Source organism: Anabas testudineus, chromosome 22 (assembly GCF_900324465.2).
Source record: "Anabas testudineus chromosome 22, fAnaTes1.2, whole genome shotgun sequence".
Taxonomy (NCBI): Eukaryota; Metazoa; Chordata; class Actinopteri; order Anabantiformes; family Anabantidae; genus Anabas; species Anabas testudineus.
The window spans coordinates 5,045,265-5,062,107 of NC_046630.1; the positions used below are offsets into that span (position 1 = coordinate 5,045,265).

Sequence of the window (16,843 nt, forward strand, 5' to 3'; positions counted from 1 at the left end):
CAGGGATTAATAAAGTTTTTTTTTAATCTATAATAAATATAAATAAACTAACACAATAACAGTTACACACATCAATCATCATTTTCGCTCAGTGCTTCTTTTTTAGCTGTGCCGTCATGAGGGGATGTAGCTCAGTGGTAGAGCGCATGCTTTGCATGTATGAGGCCCCGGGTTCAATCCCCGGCATCTCCAGTTCCTTTTTTCGGGAGATAGGTTTAGACTAAACTAGAGAAGTGGAGGAAGTCTCAACAGGTAAAATACTGTGTGAAGTGAACATAAGTGATTTTTGCGCCGGGGGATCAGGTGAATGCAGCTGCTGTGAACACATCTGGTAGCAGCATGTGTATAGTATTAAGCTGCTAAGCTAATCTTTTATTAGCCAGAATTAACATACTGGGCTGTGAATAGCAAATTGTTCTAAGTTAAAATGCAAACATTATGGACTTTTTGGCAGAAACTACAAAGCAGCGATACAGTTAAAACTAAAATACTTTTTTTCAGGGACAGTTAAAGAAACAGGTAAGCTAACATGTTCATGCTAACGGTTAGCTTTAGCTAAGGCTCGAGTTTCTTATTAAATTCATTTCACTTTATTGAAGACATTCTTCTGCTGCTTAATATTTTGATGAGTCGACGTCTTTGTTATTTCACGTTTTTGTTATTTCATATTTAGCAAAATTCTAATAATGTAGGAGAAAGAAAACTCACTACAGCTAGCTACCCAGTTAGCAGAGTAACTTTAGCACTAGCTAACTACCAAATCAGCTTATTTATAAGTAAAGTTAAAATAAATACAATCAATCGTAAATTAAGCTGTTAATCTTCATCCTGCATCTTATAAAACTTTTTAAACCTTCTAAATTTCATTGTTTCTGGATGTTCAGATGCAGTTCATTCTGCATTACTGAGTAACTCCAGTAGATGTAATTTAAAGCTTCACACACTTTAAGTAAATCGACCTCATGCTTGTTTTTCCTCTAATGTTTGTCTAAATGCTCTCTACACACATAGAAACGTATGCTGCTTATTCCTGCAGAGAAAATGTGGATTATACTTAGGTATTTTTATTCAAATGCTGTTTTTAGTTTAAGATAAGTATGACATTTTCTACTCTTATACTACATTTGAGTGCAGTTTCTGCACCTTGTAAACTTTACTACATAAACCATTCATGTCAGTTTAAATTATCCAGTATTAGTTGCAAAAAATAACTTGTTGAGCCTTTGAACTGGCTCTGAACTAACAAAAAACGAATCCATTTAACTGTATATAAAGTAAATAAAACTAGCATAAACCAAACAGTATATATGATGCTTCCTACACATTCTTGCAATTCCAATAATTTTTCTTAATAATACTTGTAGTACCTAAGAAATAGGATTAGCTCTTATTAGGTTTTAAGTTCTAGTGTCTCTCTGTCTCTCCCTCTCTCCTGCTCAGATTTTGGCCTGTTACATCATGACCAGAGGATTTTGCTCAACCAAAGTTTTGAATCCAAGCAGACCAAAACTTGGTACATTCTCAGATGTAATATGAATTTTATTGAAATAATCACATGTAGCGACATCACATGCTCACGAATGCTTTCCTTAGCGAGCGCCACCTTCTTTGTCCGACACTCTCCGAGCTCCACAGCTGTGCAGGAAATCATCTACCATCCACTCCTGTCACCATGGCAACAGCGCTGGGAGGGGGGCATTAATGATGCTAATGGTATTTAAATCGTGAAAAAAAAGCTTAAAATGGAGATTTGATCTGCTCCACTGAGACATATTTTTTATTTTGCTCATCTTCTTCTAGATATTTCTTCCATTTGCAGCCTTTCTAATAGCCTAAATCTCATTTCCTCATCCATGAGGACAAATATGGGGGCGTTGATTTGAGCCGATTGTTGCGAGAGCATTAGGTGATAGTGTCTCCAGCAGCAGTGGTGACCTCTCCGTAAATCCCATGGGGCATTGCGACAGGACAGGCGGGGCAGCTCAGTGGCTCGGCTCGGGCCAGCAGCTGCCTGGAGGAGCCAGATGGTAGCAAATCAAAAAATGAAATCCAAGCCCCTCCCCCTGCCAGTCGTGATAACACCACCCCTCGTGCACACACACATACTCAAACACACTAAAAAGTGCTTTTACTGGACTATTTGAGCATCCTTCACCCTCCTCCTCACCCAGAATGACACTGTTTCTGTGTGAAAATGATGTTTTCATGTTATAATCAGGGCTGAAGGTTTATACCCTGCTCTTTCACAAAGATGCTCAGTCTGAATCCAATGCAAAACAGCACTATGTCCTGCAGCAGTTTTAATGATAACAAGCCTTAATCACTGCACATCTGCTCATGTTGGATTAAGAGCAATTAATAAACCACCTTTTATTAACCAAAACAGCTGCACTGACACCACAAAGTTCAGAGATGATCCCTAGAGCCGATAATAAAACATAGTAATCAGATTACAAACAAATCTCTGGATTTATCTCCTCTCTAGTAATAGAGGGAGGGAAGTGTCTCACTGTTACTGTCTCTGTAGTAATGGATAAACTGTTTGAAAAAATGGATAAATGGTGCAAATAGCCAAAGTAATGGAGCGAGAGTTAGAAAAAGTTAGATAAATGTAAGTACTTAGTGAAAATTATGACTTTACAGTTTAAATAGCACAAGTTAAGCTAATGGAAAAATAAATGTAATGGGTAGATGAATGAAAGTTCAGCTTCTGCCACTCTAAGTAGTTGACCTATGTAAACTAAGATACAGATAATTACAAGACAAATACTGTAACAACTAGTTTTATATATTTTAATTAATATACTTAAATAGAAATACAGTTTATAATCCATTAATAAGAACAAATTATGCATGTGATGGATGTTGCAGTGAACAGATGTCTGATGTCTGAATATGTGAATGGGAGACACATTGGATAAAAAAAATGTGCTACTGTCTTGGTGGACCCAGGAAAGGCTGTTGCTGATCACTGTGCTATCGTTGTGACAGAGGCTTCCTGTGTTCGCCTCCACAGGAACTATGACTCACTAATTCTCCGTCTTCCTCCTCCTTTTCTCCTTTAGTCTCTCCCTGGATGTGTACTGTTACTGTAAGTTTCACAGAGAATAGCATCTGCGTGAACGGCGCCGAGGAAAATGTGATTCACAGAAAAGATGACGTTCAGCACAGAAAGCAGGGCGAAGATGAGTAATGTTAGCTGAGTTTACCTGCAGGCAAAAACACACATGCATGAAAGCATGTGCAAGCACAGATGCATAAATGTGTGCTTTTTAATACAGACGTCAGACATAACCTTTGAGTTATGAGAATTTAAAATAAGCACATTTCAGATTGCTCCTGGAGCTGTACTTTGGTGCAGTGTGCATGATAACCTTTACAAATTAGCACTAAACTTGAATAGTTGATGCTACACGAAGTTCATGCGTAGTAAATCCATTATTCATCCATCTTTCATATGGCCTAGAAATACAGTATATGTTACACTTTTGAGATAATTCTCTCAAAACCAACATTGTTGTAGCATTTGGGGAGATGTCGTGTGATGACTAAAGTCAGCAGATGTACTGTGGGGTCCATTCATGTCTGCACAAATTTTATTAGCAAACCATGCAATAGTTGTTGAGAGTCTGAACCATAGTGCTCCACAATTAACGTGACACTCAAATTAAAAATGGCTGTGGGGCATATATTACAGACTTACAGTTACATTGCACGTTTGACGTTGTTGATCTCGCCCTAATTGAATACATGCAGATGCACATAAATACCCAAATGCGAAGAGCAACTTGTGCAGTGCACTGTTTGTTTATGTGTGTCTTTGGTGTATACATTTCTTTTCATCTCTGATGGCTTCACCGTAATAAATGAGCGGTTTAAAGATTAAAAGCCTCAGCTGTGGAATTCCAAGATGTTGTTGTCGTTGGGGGTTAAATGATTTTCTCTCACGCAGTGTCAGGAATCGTACACACTAAAAACAAGTGAGTCAAATGTGAGTAAAGACAGAGGGAAATGAGCAGCTGACGTCTGTAGACTGATATGAATATTTATCAAAACAGAAAGCCAGTTAGTCCAGACTGTCAGCTGTCCTAGTATGTATTTGTTTACTGTAGGTATTTAGAGAAACAGTCAAGGCTTTTCCTGTGGACCTCTGGGAGATAGAGGGAGTATGTCCTGATAGCAAAAAAGAGGAGACAGAAAGAGGGAGAGAAGGAGGAGAAAGAGGAGGAGGTGGGTAGTTTCTTGCAGCCCAAGCGGTTGGGGGAAGGGTGGAGACTGAGAGCAGCAGTGAGGAGGGAGGCAGGGAGGATCTCAGCTGGAGCAGAGAGAGAGAGAACGAGAGGGAGAGGCATACAGAGGGAGGAGTATGCATTGAGTGTGTGGATGTACTCGCCTGCCTCACTGACTGGCTCTGTGTGTGTGTTTGTGTGTGACAGAAAGAGATCAGGAGACGGGAGAACGTGTGGATACTACTCCACAGGACTGGATGTGTTTGACATCACAGGAGAAGAACACGCACACCATAAAGGTAGGGCTTTTAAAAACGTATTTAGGGTAGAAGGGGCAGTGAGCTTTTATATTTTTCTGTTTAGGTGTCTTCTGGGTTAATCACAACCATAACAGGGTGTGTTCGGAGGAGGGGGGTGTTCAGATCCACGCTGTCGTTTTGTCAGTGCCACAGAAGCGAGATTGATGCCGCTGGCTGGTTTACATCATGGAATCCCCTCCTCTGTCTAAAATCTCCAAAAAACACCTCTCTGAGGTGAGCTGCTGTTTTTTTCTCCATCTCTTACCTCTTTTTATAATGTGTGGATTTAAATATGAGGAGAATAAGAGATACACCTTCCTCCTTTCAATCCTGCCCCCCCTCTTTTTCCCTTGAGATTGGGCAGATCTTATAATGTGGAGCTACAGGAATTAACAGTGTCTGTTTCAGGGGATATATGCATGAGCCCAGGGGATGAAAAAGAGACAGAAAAGAGATTTTAAAAAAATAAAAGGGGGGGCGATGTGGCAGACGGAAAGGGGATTGTGAAACACAGAGGCGGCACAAAATCTGAGAGGAATCCCATGAGCCTCTTGTGAGGTTTTCTGGCCGTTCTGAACCTCCTCGCTTTTCATACTGCGAGGAGAAAGGAGTTGACCACACACAAGCTCCAGGTAGTGGTTGTATCGGGCAGATGGCTGGTGAAGGGGGGAGGGGGATGAGAGTTTTTATGTTGCTCATAGATACAGTCGCTGACACTTCAATCCGTAGGAAAACCAAGAAAACACTGACACATGTGCAGTTTTTCCCCCCACTCTTAGCTTGTTACACTGTCGTGTATCACTCTAATTTAAAGGTGTTAAATATTCAGGGCCGTTATAACAAGTCGAAATTACACAACAGCTCCCATCCAAGCAGCTCGTACTGTATCTTAAACACAAGCTGCTCCAAGGCCACAGACTGTTCCACACATCGATGTTGAGACTAGAGGTGAGGTCCACAAAGTATCCAGGAATATCAGAAACCTTGAGACTTTTCCAGAACACAATAGAAAATGTTGAGAGTTACTGATAGAAAATGAAGAATGATGGCAGCCATCCACGCCTTATTGACGACTGTGACCTCTCCACTCCCATTACAGCTTTCAATCACAAACATATTTCCTTTTCTAGCCAAGTGTGAGGAATTCTCCGCACACAGGGATGGGCTCTCTAAAAGCATCTTTTTGGCTGAAGTCATTTCTACGTGGATCTGAAACCTTCATGAAGGCTGAGCTGTTTCTCAGGGATGTGAAAGGTTTCAAGAGGGAGGTAACATGAGTTGCACCGGAGGCACTGACCTTTGTACTCTGCACCTGTTTGCTTATAACAGTGTTGATTTTGTTCGTTAAGCTTATTCTATTGTGGCCTCCTCTGTCTAGATTAAAGCATCCAGAGCAGTTTTGGGTCCGAGACCAAGCTCAAGCCGTGGTCCAACAAAACTCTAGTCACTAAAACCTAAGTTAAATCAGGCACCTGACTTTAAATTTTAGCCTTCAGCTCTTACATACATCACATTTATGTAATAAATATCTACATCTCAATGTAACATCTAAAGTAAATCAAGTTCTTAAGATTACCAGAGCCGTCTTCTGGAGTCCAACCAAGTTTCAAGCTCAAGTTCATGAAGGCAAAAACACGGAAACAAACAAAAACAACAAACAGTCTCACAGCTGTTGAGTCCAAATGAAGCAGCAAGTGCTAATTTTGAGACTAAAGTCTGACTCTGAAGTCTGCTTCAGCCTTTCTATGTCGTCTGGGACACCTATAAGTCAAGTCAGCCGTCTCACAGCTTCCTAGTCCTTGTTGCTCATTTTTGCATGACTTATGTCTGACTCAGTCCAAGTTTATGAGGGCAAATTATGACATGGTTTCCAATCGTGAATCAAGCCTCGCTGTTGTCGAAGTCCTGTACTTTTTGTGGTCTAACTCGGGTCCTACTGAAAGTCTCTAAAGTTTAACTGTAAGTGTTTGAAAACAAGTCACAAGTCTTTTCAGTTCAGTTCTTTAGGACCTCGAGTAAGTCCAACAGCAATTGAAGTTAGTTATAAGTTAAATTCATCACTGAGTCGTGAGTCTAGAAAAGCTGTTTTTGCCTCTCCGGTAGTAACTTCTATTACTTTTCAGCCAGTTAGAGCAAGTTAGAGTTGAAACTGTTTGAGCAGTGCACTCACTCTCCTTCTCAGCAGAATTTAAACAAGCCCTGATGTTTGTAATATTGTTAACAGCCCAGGAGTCTGACTGTGTTATTCTTGGCATGTTGATTGATTCCAGAGGAAAAGTATGTTTATGCCTTCTCATTCAAATGCAAATGCAAAAATCCTGCAGATTCCTTGCACCTAAAGCACGGAGAACATATCTGAATAGCTGTCACTGGAATCGCACAGGGCAGGACTTTAACCTTTTAAATTTGGAGACCGCACCAGCCGCTTCCAAATATGATTTTAAGAGGGGAAAAGAACCTTCATGACTGGTTTGCTCTCAGATGGCTGAGGATCTTAAAACAGCCTTTTCACTCACAGCCCAAATTCACCAGCATTATTCGTCTGGTGCTAATTTTCCACCCAGGTCGCACAAAAACACATGGTTTCTCCGAATGTTTCCAGAGCAGTGTAGCCGTGACAGCCGCGTCGGGCTTTGTTTCTACCCCACTAACTATGCTGCTGTTACATAACACACATATCAAACGTTTTAAACCCGAGTCTTTAAACATCTGAGGAAAAGAAAACCACTTGGTCACTGCTTTAATCCAACAAAGAAACATGCTGGGCTTTGATTGTTTGATTTAATAAACATAATAGGCCACATTTGCAGTCCCTGGAGCAATAAGCCTCCTCCCTGCTGCCTCCTTGACTCCCAGAGGATGCATCATTTCCTGGGCCACTGCCTTCTCCCTTCCCCCCCTCTGGGACCTAGATTAACCCAACATACACACACCCACATATATATATATATATATATATATATATATATATATATATATATATATATATATATATGCATACACACATACACAAACCTCTAAGATTGCAGAATTTGTAGGGCATGCTGGGGGTGGCACAGATGTCCGGGCTAATCAAATGATCGAGGTTGGTGGTCTGAGCATGAGTGAGAATGAGAGCATGTGTTAAAATGGGTTTAAAGTCACTGAAAACATGTTTTTCTCTTATTTCTCTTATGATGCACTAGATATGGTTTGCATTTTTTAATTATGAATGAACCATAAGCCTCCCTTCCACATACAGTATGGATCCAACGCTCTGAGGTGATAATATATTAAAAATAAACACGAAATAATGTACATGTAATGTGGTAATTTCTTCTTCTGATGCTTGTGCATGTGGACCATTAGTTTCTACCAGCTATGTGATGCTAATAAATCAATTTCAAGAAAAAATGCAAAATGTGATGTGAAGTTCAGTTTAATTGGAGTTTTTGATGCTGTAGGATACAAGTTAGCAGAGATAGATAAAATTAGTTTCATCACACAGATCAACGAACAATATGCACGAGCAAAAATAGTGATGAGAAGAAGGCTCAGCTGTCACATTCAGCATCATCTCCGCAGGCGATCAGGCCCTGACAGCTCTGCTCTCTGTGTCCCATCTCTTTGTGTTTGTGTGCAGAGGGAGGAGGCTGTCCTTTCTCCTATTCAAGGGCAGGGATCCGTGCTATATTACATTCAATAGTCAATATCCTCTTGATTGTGTTCATTAATAAATCCGGAGGTCAGTTTTGTGTTACTTCTCATTGCTGCGGTCGCTGTATAACCCACTGTGGAGGAGATATTTTTGTGACATCTCAGTCCAGCTTTATTCCTTCTTTCATCTTTTCTCAGTGTCTGTATCTCGTTTCAGCTTATGACTCTGTAAATCTTTCTTTAGCCGAGCGTGCCCTTCACTCCTTTTGTTTCATGGTGACATCGCAGCGTATTCCTCATTGTCCTGTGACACACTGAGGATGGTACAGTCACTCTGTCACACTGCGAGATCTCTGATGACTGAACCTTCTGCATGTGTGCAGCTGCTTTTGCATGCTCCTGCTCCACTCCCGTATTAGGTAGTAAGAAATCTGCAGCAGAGTTTTGGATTCACTCTGTGGGTTTTGTAGTAAAATAAAAAAAAGAAACAACTCGCTCAGCACAGAACAGGATTGTGTCAGCGTTTACAGCAACAACACTGCAGTGAGGACGTTTTTTTCTGTGTGATACAGTAACATCACAGCTTTTTTTTTTTTTTTAAATATTACGTGCATCAGCCTTATTTAAAGAATCAGCACCAAGGCCAAGGAGAACATCATTAGCTGACTCATCACCTGGCACATCTACTGTGTAGTAGGCTATTTTCTCACTATAGAAGCTGTTCTGGATGAATTTAGATACGGATACAATCCTGAGGCAGTATACTTTAGTCCACACATTGCTCGTTAAGCATACATACAACACTATATGCGAATAATGGAGACTTTTTGAGTTGCAAACGGCATGATTTTGCTGCTTTTGCCTTTAAAAGCACCTAAATGTCAGAGATGCAGTCTGTATAAATGAATATTTGTTAGATTTTTCTAGAGTTTGAGGTTGATATTGTGGCTCTTATTCTTTTAACTTATTGTTTCTTTGTGCGTACTGACAGACAAATAGCAGCAAAGTTTGGACGGGGGGGAGTATTTAGGTAACATTTAAGGATGAAACTGGGATCAGCATCAATCAATACTCTATTAAAATTATTGTTGTAATCAGTATAAACTACATTTTGCTCATTGACCACTTTATTAAGTACATATCTTCTCCCTCAGAAATAAATTGCTCAAAACATTAGAAACACTGAACACCTCTCAATGTAATGCACACATTTCATGGATTGTACAAGTGTCCCTAATAAAGTGGACAGACAGTGTATGTGTGAGAATGGAAAGTTTGACAGGTGTAGCAGCAGTTATTGCTAAAGGTGAAGCTTAGCAAACTGTCACTTGTTTACATCCGTCCTTGTGTACACAGGACCTCAAACCGTAGCCCCAGGTATCCCTAAGCAGACCCTCGCAGGTTAATCGCTGAATCTCCAGGACCCAGATGGCTGAGCCGGGAACAGATTTTTAATTACCACGCTCTGATTTCACACCCTGGGCGTCACACAGGACAGAACACTCCCTGCTTGGCCACCTTAATTTCTCTCTTTGGACAGTGTAAAGGAAAAAAGACAGGAGAATAAGGTGTGTGCCACAGAAGGATAAAGCAGGAGGGAGAACCGAGCATGTGTGGGACTATGTTAGAGATCGTTGCTTTCAACAGGCCAGGAATTATATTTTTTTTCACCAGGATGTTTCCTGCGGCGCCTAATCACCCTTTAAGTCAGAGACACCCAGAGTAAAACAGCAGCTATAATCACATCTGTGGAGAGCATCGTCACGAACACAGACCCCCCGAAAACCCCAGAGGAAAAGGTTCAAAACAGCTAAAAATGGCAGGGGAAGGATGGCGGAGGGGATCAGATTGATTCTGTGGTGTTAGCAGCAGGACGGAGCCTGCTGGGGGTGTTTCAGTCCCATCGCTGAACACCTGTTGGCCACAGAGGGAGGGATGGGAGCCGAAGGTTGGAACACAGGAGAGAAATGGATCAGTCACGTGCCCTGAAGCATCTTTTTTCCATTTGGTGCAGTTCAGTTCAAGATGCTTTACTGACATAAAAGTATCTACTGTAAGATAAAAAACGTTGGAGCTGTTTGTTTTAATACTCACTGTCAGCGAGTAAACCCATCCAAGAGTGGAGCAGAGACAGACACTGACATGTTAGTGCTGGTGAATGTCTCATGAGAAAACCTTTGCCTCTACTTTAGTATCTCCACTAGCGGCAAAAGTAACACAACAGTTTTCCTGGGAAACCCCAGATGTAAATGTAAATCTGACGAGTGATGATCCGGATGTGTCTGTGTGCGGACACATGCCTCGAGCAAATAAAACAAGTTATGAGAGGATCACAAGTGACAGATCACGTGACCGTGACTGTTTATCATCTGATCCCATCGTTCAGCAGGGAATCCTGTGTCAATAATGGTGATTAGTTGCAACTGAATCGTGCTTAGTTTTGCATATTGTACTTGTGACACGTGACACAAAGTGACATTACATTAATATCACGAGGGTGTAACGGCAGCTAACACCTGGTGAAATTCATATGTCAAAGAACATGTTTCAAATACTAACACAGAAAACCCACTGTTTGGAATCATAACTTGGTAATTTTCCATTCAGGGATATGAATTGATGTTTAAGAATCACTGCACTGATACAGTTATTATACACCATATATACAACAGACTAATGACCCCAGTGCTGCTCTGTGTTTTTTGTTGTTGTTGTTTTTTAACTCTCAGCTGTTTCAACGTCACTAGAATACTCTAGCTCAGGGGTTTGTCCACTGTTGGCAAGGTTTTAATAATGGATGCCCCACTGTAACACTGCTTTAACGTTATGTGCTGCCATGATTTATGAAGGTTGGAATTCCCTTCCTCTGCAGATCTGCTCATGCAGGGTAATTGGCCCATTTATCAGAAGCAGCCCAAAACTGAGCTGCAGAGTCACGGATGCATTACGAATGAGTGTGTTGGACCAGAGAAACAGAGAAAGAGCAGGGGAGGTGCATGGGTCAGCACCGACAGAAGCTTAATGTTTCAGGAAATGTGCAATGTGTCCCATTGGAATTTGTAAGAATGAGATGGTGATCAGAGAACAGAGGCTACGCACACACAGGGTTCAGTGTAATTTATCTGGAAGGCGGGATTGAAAGCATGCAGCACTTCTGCCTGTGATCAGCCTGCACAGTAAATCTCTTTATCGCTTTCTCAGTGTTTGCAGAGAGTGGGGCGGACAGAAACTGCTGACTGAACATCGGGGCAGAGTGCGGAGGAGTAAGCAGACAAGGTAAGTCAAGACCAGTGGGAGATTAGCATGATCAGAGACCAGACCCAGCATGCAAACATCAGCTAGTTTCATAATATTACAGCATGAGTGGTCACTCCGCTTCAAAACTGGTGCAACACCAAACTTTTGTTTGATTAATCGTGACAGCTCACCACACACCACAGTTGTTGACAGCTGACACAGTTAAGGACTGTGTCCATCTGAATGCATTATTTATCAGTGCTTGTTGGGATTTCACAGTTATCAGCATGTTGACACCATGTGCAACATCTCTGGGTGGAAGGAAGAACAAGAGCTTTTATGATACAGTTAGGCAGCAGCATCAACGTTATCCTCAACTCAAACCAATCAGAAAAAACATTCCAAAACTAAAAAGACAGGCAGGAGTGTAAACTGTTTATTGTTCACCTTAAACTCTTTTAGCTTCCTTTACGGTACCAGCTAAATGTCCTGGAGTGGACACATACATTGGCCTCTGCTGCATGTCACCATGTCCTCACTTCTCCCTCTCTGGATAAGAAATATCAGGGCGGCATTTCTGCTCGCTCCATCATCAGTAAGCAGGGAAATAACTTTGTGCAAATAGTGACTATAGTGCTAAATAGTGTTTAGTTAATACACTGCCCGTCCATACAGAAGTCACACACTCTAATATTTTGTTGGACCGCCTTTAGCTTTAATTATGGCATACGGTCACCGTGGCATCGTTTCAATAAGCTTCTTCGATGTCACAACATTTATTCCCGTCAGAGTTGCATTCATTTATTGCCAAGATCCTGTATTGATCATAGGAGAGTCGGACATCCCAAAGATTTTAAGGTCTGGACTCTGTGGTCTGTCGTTCAAATTCCTACATTGGTGTGAACTATTTCTGGAGTCCCACAGAACTGTTACTTTAAATATCTTTTTTGCCTCTGTAATGTGTCATTCTGTTGTTCTGTGTAATCAAAGAAAAGATTACTAACCCGAAATTTAGTGTTACATTTTGGTTTTATAGTTGAATTATGTAAGCTCATTTCATTGGCACCAATAATAATAATAATAGTTTGTTTTTTGGACATCTGTTCTAACTTTAACCAAAACAGTAGAACCCTAAAAGGTGAAGGGCTCCTCAAAGTGAGAACATCCAGGATCCCTGGGCCGTACTGACTGTAACACAGACTGTTTATATTACACTGCTAACACTGTGCAGTCGGCTGCAGGTTGTGCTCATAATTCCTCTTCAGATTGTCACTTGGTTTGCATAGACACCAGTTCATGGTCTTACTACTTAGTTCAGAGGATATGTTTCAGTCCTTAAAAAGCGAGAATAGATTTCTTATTTCAGCCTTAATTAAAGATTAAAAAAGGAGAGGCTATTTCTGATCTTAAATAACTTCTCCTGATATTTAAACAAACTCTAGGATAACGCAAACACAACCTGAGCAAAAACACAAGTTTAAAATGCATATTGTACATTCTGAAGAACAAAAGGTGATGTAACACAAACTAGGTGTGTTGTAAAAATATTATATTATATCCATCTTGGTTACTACATCGTGTAAAACTCCATTAATCCGTCTGTGAAGGGTAACAGAGCCATTTCTGCAGCTCTGGGACTCCACAGATCCACAGTGAAAGACACGATCCACAGAGACTTGGAACTTGGAATAGTAAACCTTTCCAGAAGTGGCCAGCCTTTTGATATTAGTCCAAGAACACGGCAACGACTCATCCGGGAAGTCACTACAAGCCCAAGGAGAGTCAGATAACGTGTCTTCGTACTTTATGCGACACAGACCACAGGTGGTTTTGCTTGTATTCTGAGTGTAGTAGGAAACAGGAAACACTTTGGCAGGCAGTCAGAAATTAAAAAGTATAATTGCTATGTGAAACAGAGGAACTGTAACCGGTGCTGACGTTTTAGATAATAAAGCACATCAGGTCTTCAGGGTTCAGGTCAGTGGGACAGCGGAGATTCCTGCAGAAGTTTACCGGCCTGGTGAGCAGGTGCGCCTCCATGGAGCATCAATATTCATGCTCAGCTCCAGCATCTCACTGAGATCAGTCTTAACCTCACGCAGTCTCGTACCACAGTGCACACAGACGGATGACAGAGGGGGGGAGGTATAGGATTGATCGCACAGCAAGGAGGATGCTGTTTGAGAGCGCCTGCAGCTTGATCCATTTAATCAAAGAGGTTATAAAAGACAGAGGAACAATGAAGACGCGAAACTAAAACTTCCAGAACAGATGAAAAAGGCAAAAGTGAGAAAATTGGCGGTGAAACACATCAAAAGCAAATGCTCCCATACAGGAAACAAGGTCTCAATGAACGGTTTCATGAGTATGAAAATGATGTTGTTCAAATGCAGAATCCGTCACACTCACTGGTTCTCAACCCTCACACTGCTCCGCTGTTTGCTACCTGCCCAGCAACAAATGGCGTACAGACACAGTTTGCATCTTTAACAAAGTAAAGGTCAAGAAAATACCTTTTTTATTAAAAACAAATCTTTAGAATAGACAAACTTCTGAATAAATGAGCTTCATGGCATCTGTTAAACATGGTTTAACATAGAGTACAAGTAAAAACAGAAATAGTTGTTTAGAGTTTCATTTCCATCTTAGCAGGGCTGACAATATCAGTCCGTGGAAAAATAATGGTAGCAAAGATATGACAAATGTTCTATAGTAACCAGCTAACCCCAGGAAATCTGAACACTGAATTAACCTGGAATAAGATGAACTTGTCCCTGACCTACTTCTTTGCCCAGATACAGTAGATGATGGTGGCTAAAGCGATGTGAGTCTCTCTTAGGTGAATACAAAACAACATCTCAAATACCCTTCACAATTAGCCACACCAGGCAACTTTATCTACATTAAGAGACGGAAAGTAGTAGAGAAAGTTGTCTGGTCTCTGCATCAACGGTACTTTCCAGTAACCTTTATGCAAATCTAGCTTACAGTCATAATGTGCTACACTCTCAATGCAATCCTCAACACAAGAATTAGAGATGAATCACATGGTGACATTACTTACCATCATATAATGAGTACAAAACTGAGGCATTGAGTCAGGTTTTGGCACCAACAGACAGGGGGAGCAAGAGGCATTTTAAAAGCAACAATATTCAACTATCAAATAATACTCAACCTCGCTCTGTTTGAAAACGTTTTGTAGGATTCAGTGGGGATGCTGCACAGTTGAACTTGACTTACTGGTTTTCAGATGTGTGTTTGAAAGTGGATTACATAAAGCAAATAATCAAAATCATGTAGCTGTTTTGTTTGTTTCATGAACAGACATGTAAAGAATCTATCTTTACTTTTCCTCCTGTGATGTGACCTGTCTCAGCTCCCCTACATCAATTTATTTATCATCTGTCATACGAGCGCTGACACTGTGTCAATGTGTGAAACTATGACTGAGAAGTGTCGACCACAATCATCAACACACAATAGGAGTTTTTGTCTCTGAAACCAGTAATGTTGCTTATCCATTTAACTATTTTAAATATAGTGCTGGACAAAGCACTGCCCCCTCACTCTCCTCCCACCTCCTCTGCCTCCCCTTCACTGTCACAGGCTGCCTAGCAACTGACACCATAAATAATATGTTCTGTGTGTGGTTTGTGTGTGTGTGTGTATTCACAGGCATGTGATAATCAACAAGGTATCAGTTACCATCACGCCTCTTTGCATACCGGTTACATTATAGTGCTCGGCTTCATCAGTGGCACTCTGTGTGGAACCTGCAATGTTTGGGATGTTAAGATCTCTCTCTACTCCCTCTAGACAGAGCACGCGAGACCTGACTGACAGCGCCCATGGCGAGCAATAACACAGCCAGCATCGCACAAACCAGGAAGCTGGTGGAGCAGCTGAAGATGGAGGCCAACATTGACAGGATAAAGGTGAAAAATATATGTTGATTTATTTTAACAATGCGTGCATTAGTGAACGGGAAAAGTTGAACAGACACGCAGAAGTCATCACAAGGCACTTTACAGTGTTTTAGATTCAAGACCTTGCAAAATAGCTAGACAGAATTAAATAGAAAACCCAACAACGCCACTTGAACAGCACTAGAAAACAGTGGAGAGGAAAAACTCCCTTTAATGGAAGAAACCTTCATCAGAACCAGGCTCAGGTTGGGCGGCTATCTGCCTTGACCGGCTGGGGTGAGTGGAAAGAGAAGAGAACAGAACAGCAAACACTGGACAGGTCGGTAGGGCCAGTAACATGCACACTGCAAAACACGACGACAACTCTGAACGGTACGAACCGCGAGAAAAAGAGCTCGTTTGTAAAGTGAAAAGCTAACAGTGAATTTTCCCAAAATGTTGCACTAACTCTTAACTTGCTGTATTTGCTACTGATGTGTCTTTATGTTTGACTCCAGGTATCGAAAGCAGCGGCAGACTTAATGTCATACTGTGAAGCTCATGCCAAAGAGGACCCTCTGCTATCGCCGGTGCCTGCATCAGAGAACCCGTTCAGGGAGAAGAAGTTCTTCTGTGCCATCCTGTAAACCCAGCGTGGCCCTTCAGCAGTCTGCTCAGTGTGGGACTTTGAACATGGACGTTCAAAATACATAGAAATCTTCTAGCAGGAAGGCACGGCGATTATTGCCCCCTTTCTCAAACTGCGCCTAAAGAGTGCGAAAATTAAAACCACAGAGTTAACATGTAAACATTAAAGGGGTCGTGATTGCTTTTGTTGACAGGTGTTGCAGCATGTTGAAGGGGTCTGTGCTTTTTAGATGACACACGTGGGATGAGGAGGAGGAAGATAATAATACAGACGTAATGGACAACCAGTCAACCTACAAAGTTTCAGGTTGTAATGTGTGTAAAAAAAAAAAAAACATAAAATGAGAATAAAAATATTTTGTGGTTCTTTGGGGACTTCCACATGTTCTGTTAAATGGTTTGTGGGTGAGTCGAGCACCGTAGGACAGCAGATATAAATACTGTCAGCCTACCACTAGACGTGACCCGATTATTGGAATGTTTTTTATTTTGTGTTTATTTCAACTCTACCTATCATCTAGATATCTTTCTATAATTGTCTGTGGTTGCTGAACTACTCTGTTCACCTTTTTATTTTTACACCAACAGGTTAGTGAAAGCTTTTTTAATGGAATGTTTGAAACGTTCAACTCTTGTGATTCACTTTACGAAGACGTTTCTGAAAGTCAGTCTCTGTGTATCAACATCTATCTGGAAAATGTGATGCAGTTTGTCTCCTTCAAATACAAACCCTCTTTCTACTATTTGTACAAAATGACTAGCGAGTAAACTGTGCTGTGCTGTGAGTTCTGAATGTTTGTGTTTGTATCCTTAACTATTGCATGAAATGGACAAACTGTCTTACTTACTTTCCTTTCATGTTGAGATTGTGTGAAACAGCGGCAGC

General features: G+C 41.1%; 1 protein-coding gene and 1 non-coding gene across 3 annotated transcripts; both read left to right on the top strand.

The window, feature by feature from the left end:
• Nucleotides 1–120: 120 nt before the first annotated feature.
• On the top strand, nucleotides 121–192 carry trnaa-ugc. Its single transcript has one exon. It is a non-coding gene; the product is annotated as a tRNA-Ala (tRNA).
• A 4,145-nt stretch (nucleotides 193–4,337) lies between these two features.
• On the top strand, nucleotides 4,338–16,742 carry LOC113148045 (guanine nucleotide-binding protein G(I)/G(S)/G(O) subunit gamma-2). Of its 2 annotated transcripts, none has more exons than XM_026339500.1 (4): nucleotides 4,338–4,528; nucleotides 11,366–11,440; nucleotides 15,221–15,339; nucleotides 15,828–16,742. In XM_026339500.1, exons 3-4 carry the CDS (start codon nucleotides 15,253–15,255, stop codon nucleotides 15,954–15,956), a joined length of 216 nt encoding a protein of 71 aa, XP_026195285.1. In that variant the 5' UTR covers nucleotides 4,338–4,528; nucleotides 11,366–11,440; nucleotides 15,221–15,252; the 3' UTR covers nucleotides 15,957–16,742. The 2 variants fall into 2 exon arrangements, with proteins under 2 accessions (XP_026195285.1, XP_026195286.1); XM_026339501.1 differs by lacking the exon at nucleotides 4,338–4,528 and adding an exon at nucleotides 4,577–4,762.
• The last annotated feature ends 101 nt before the right edge of the window (nucleotides 16,743–16,843 follow it).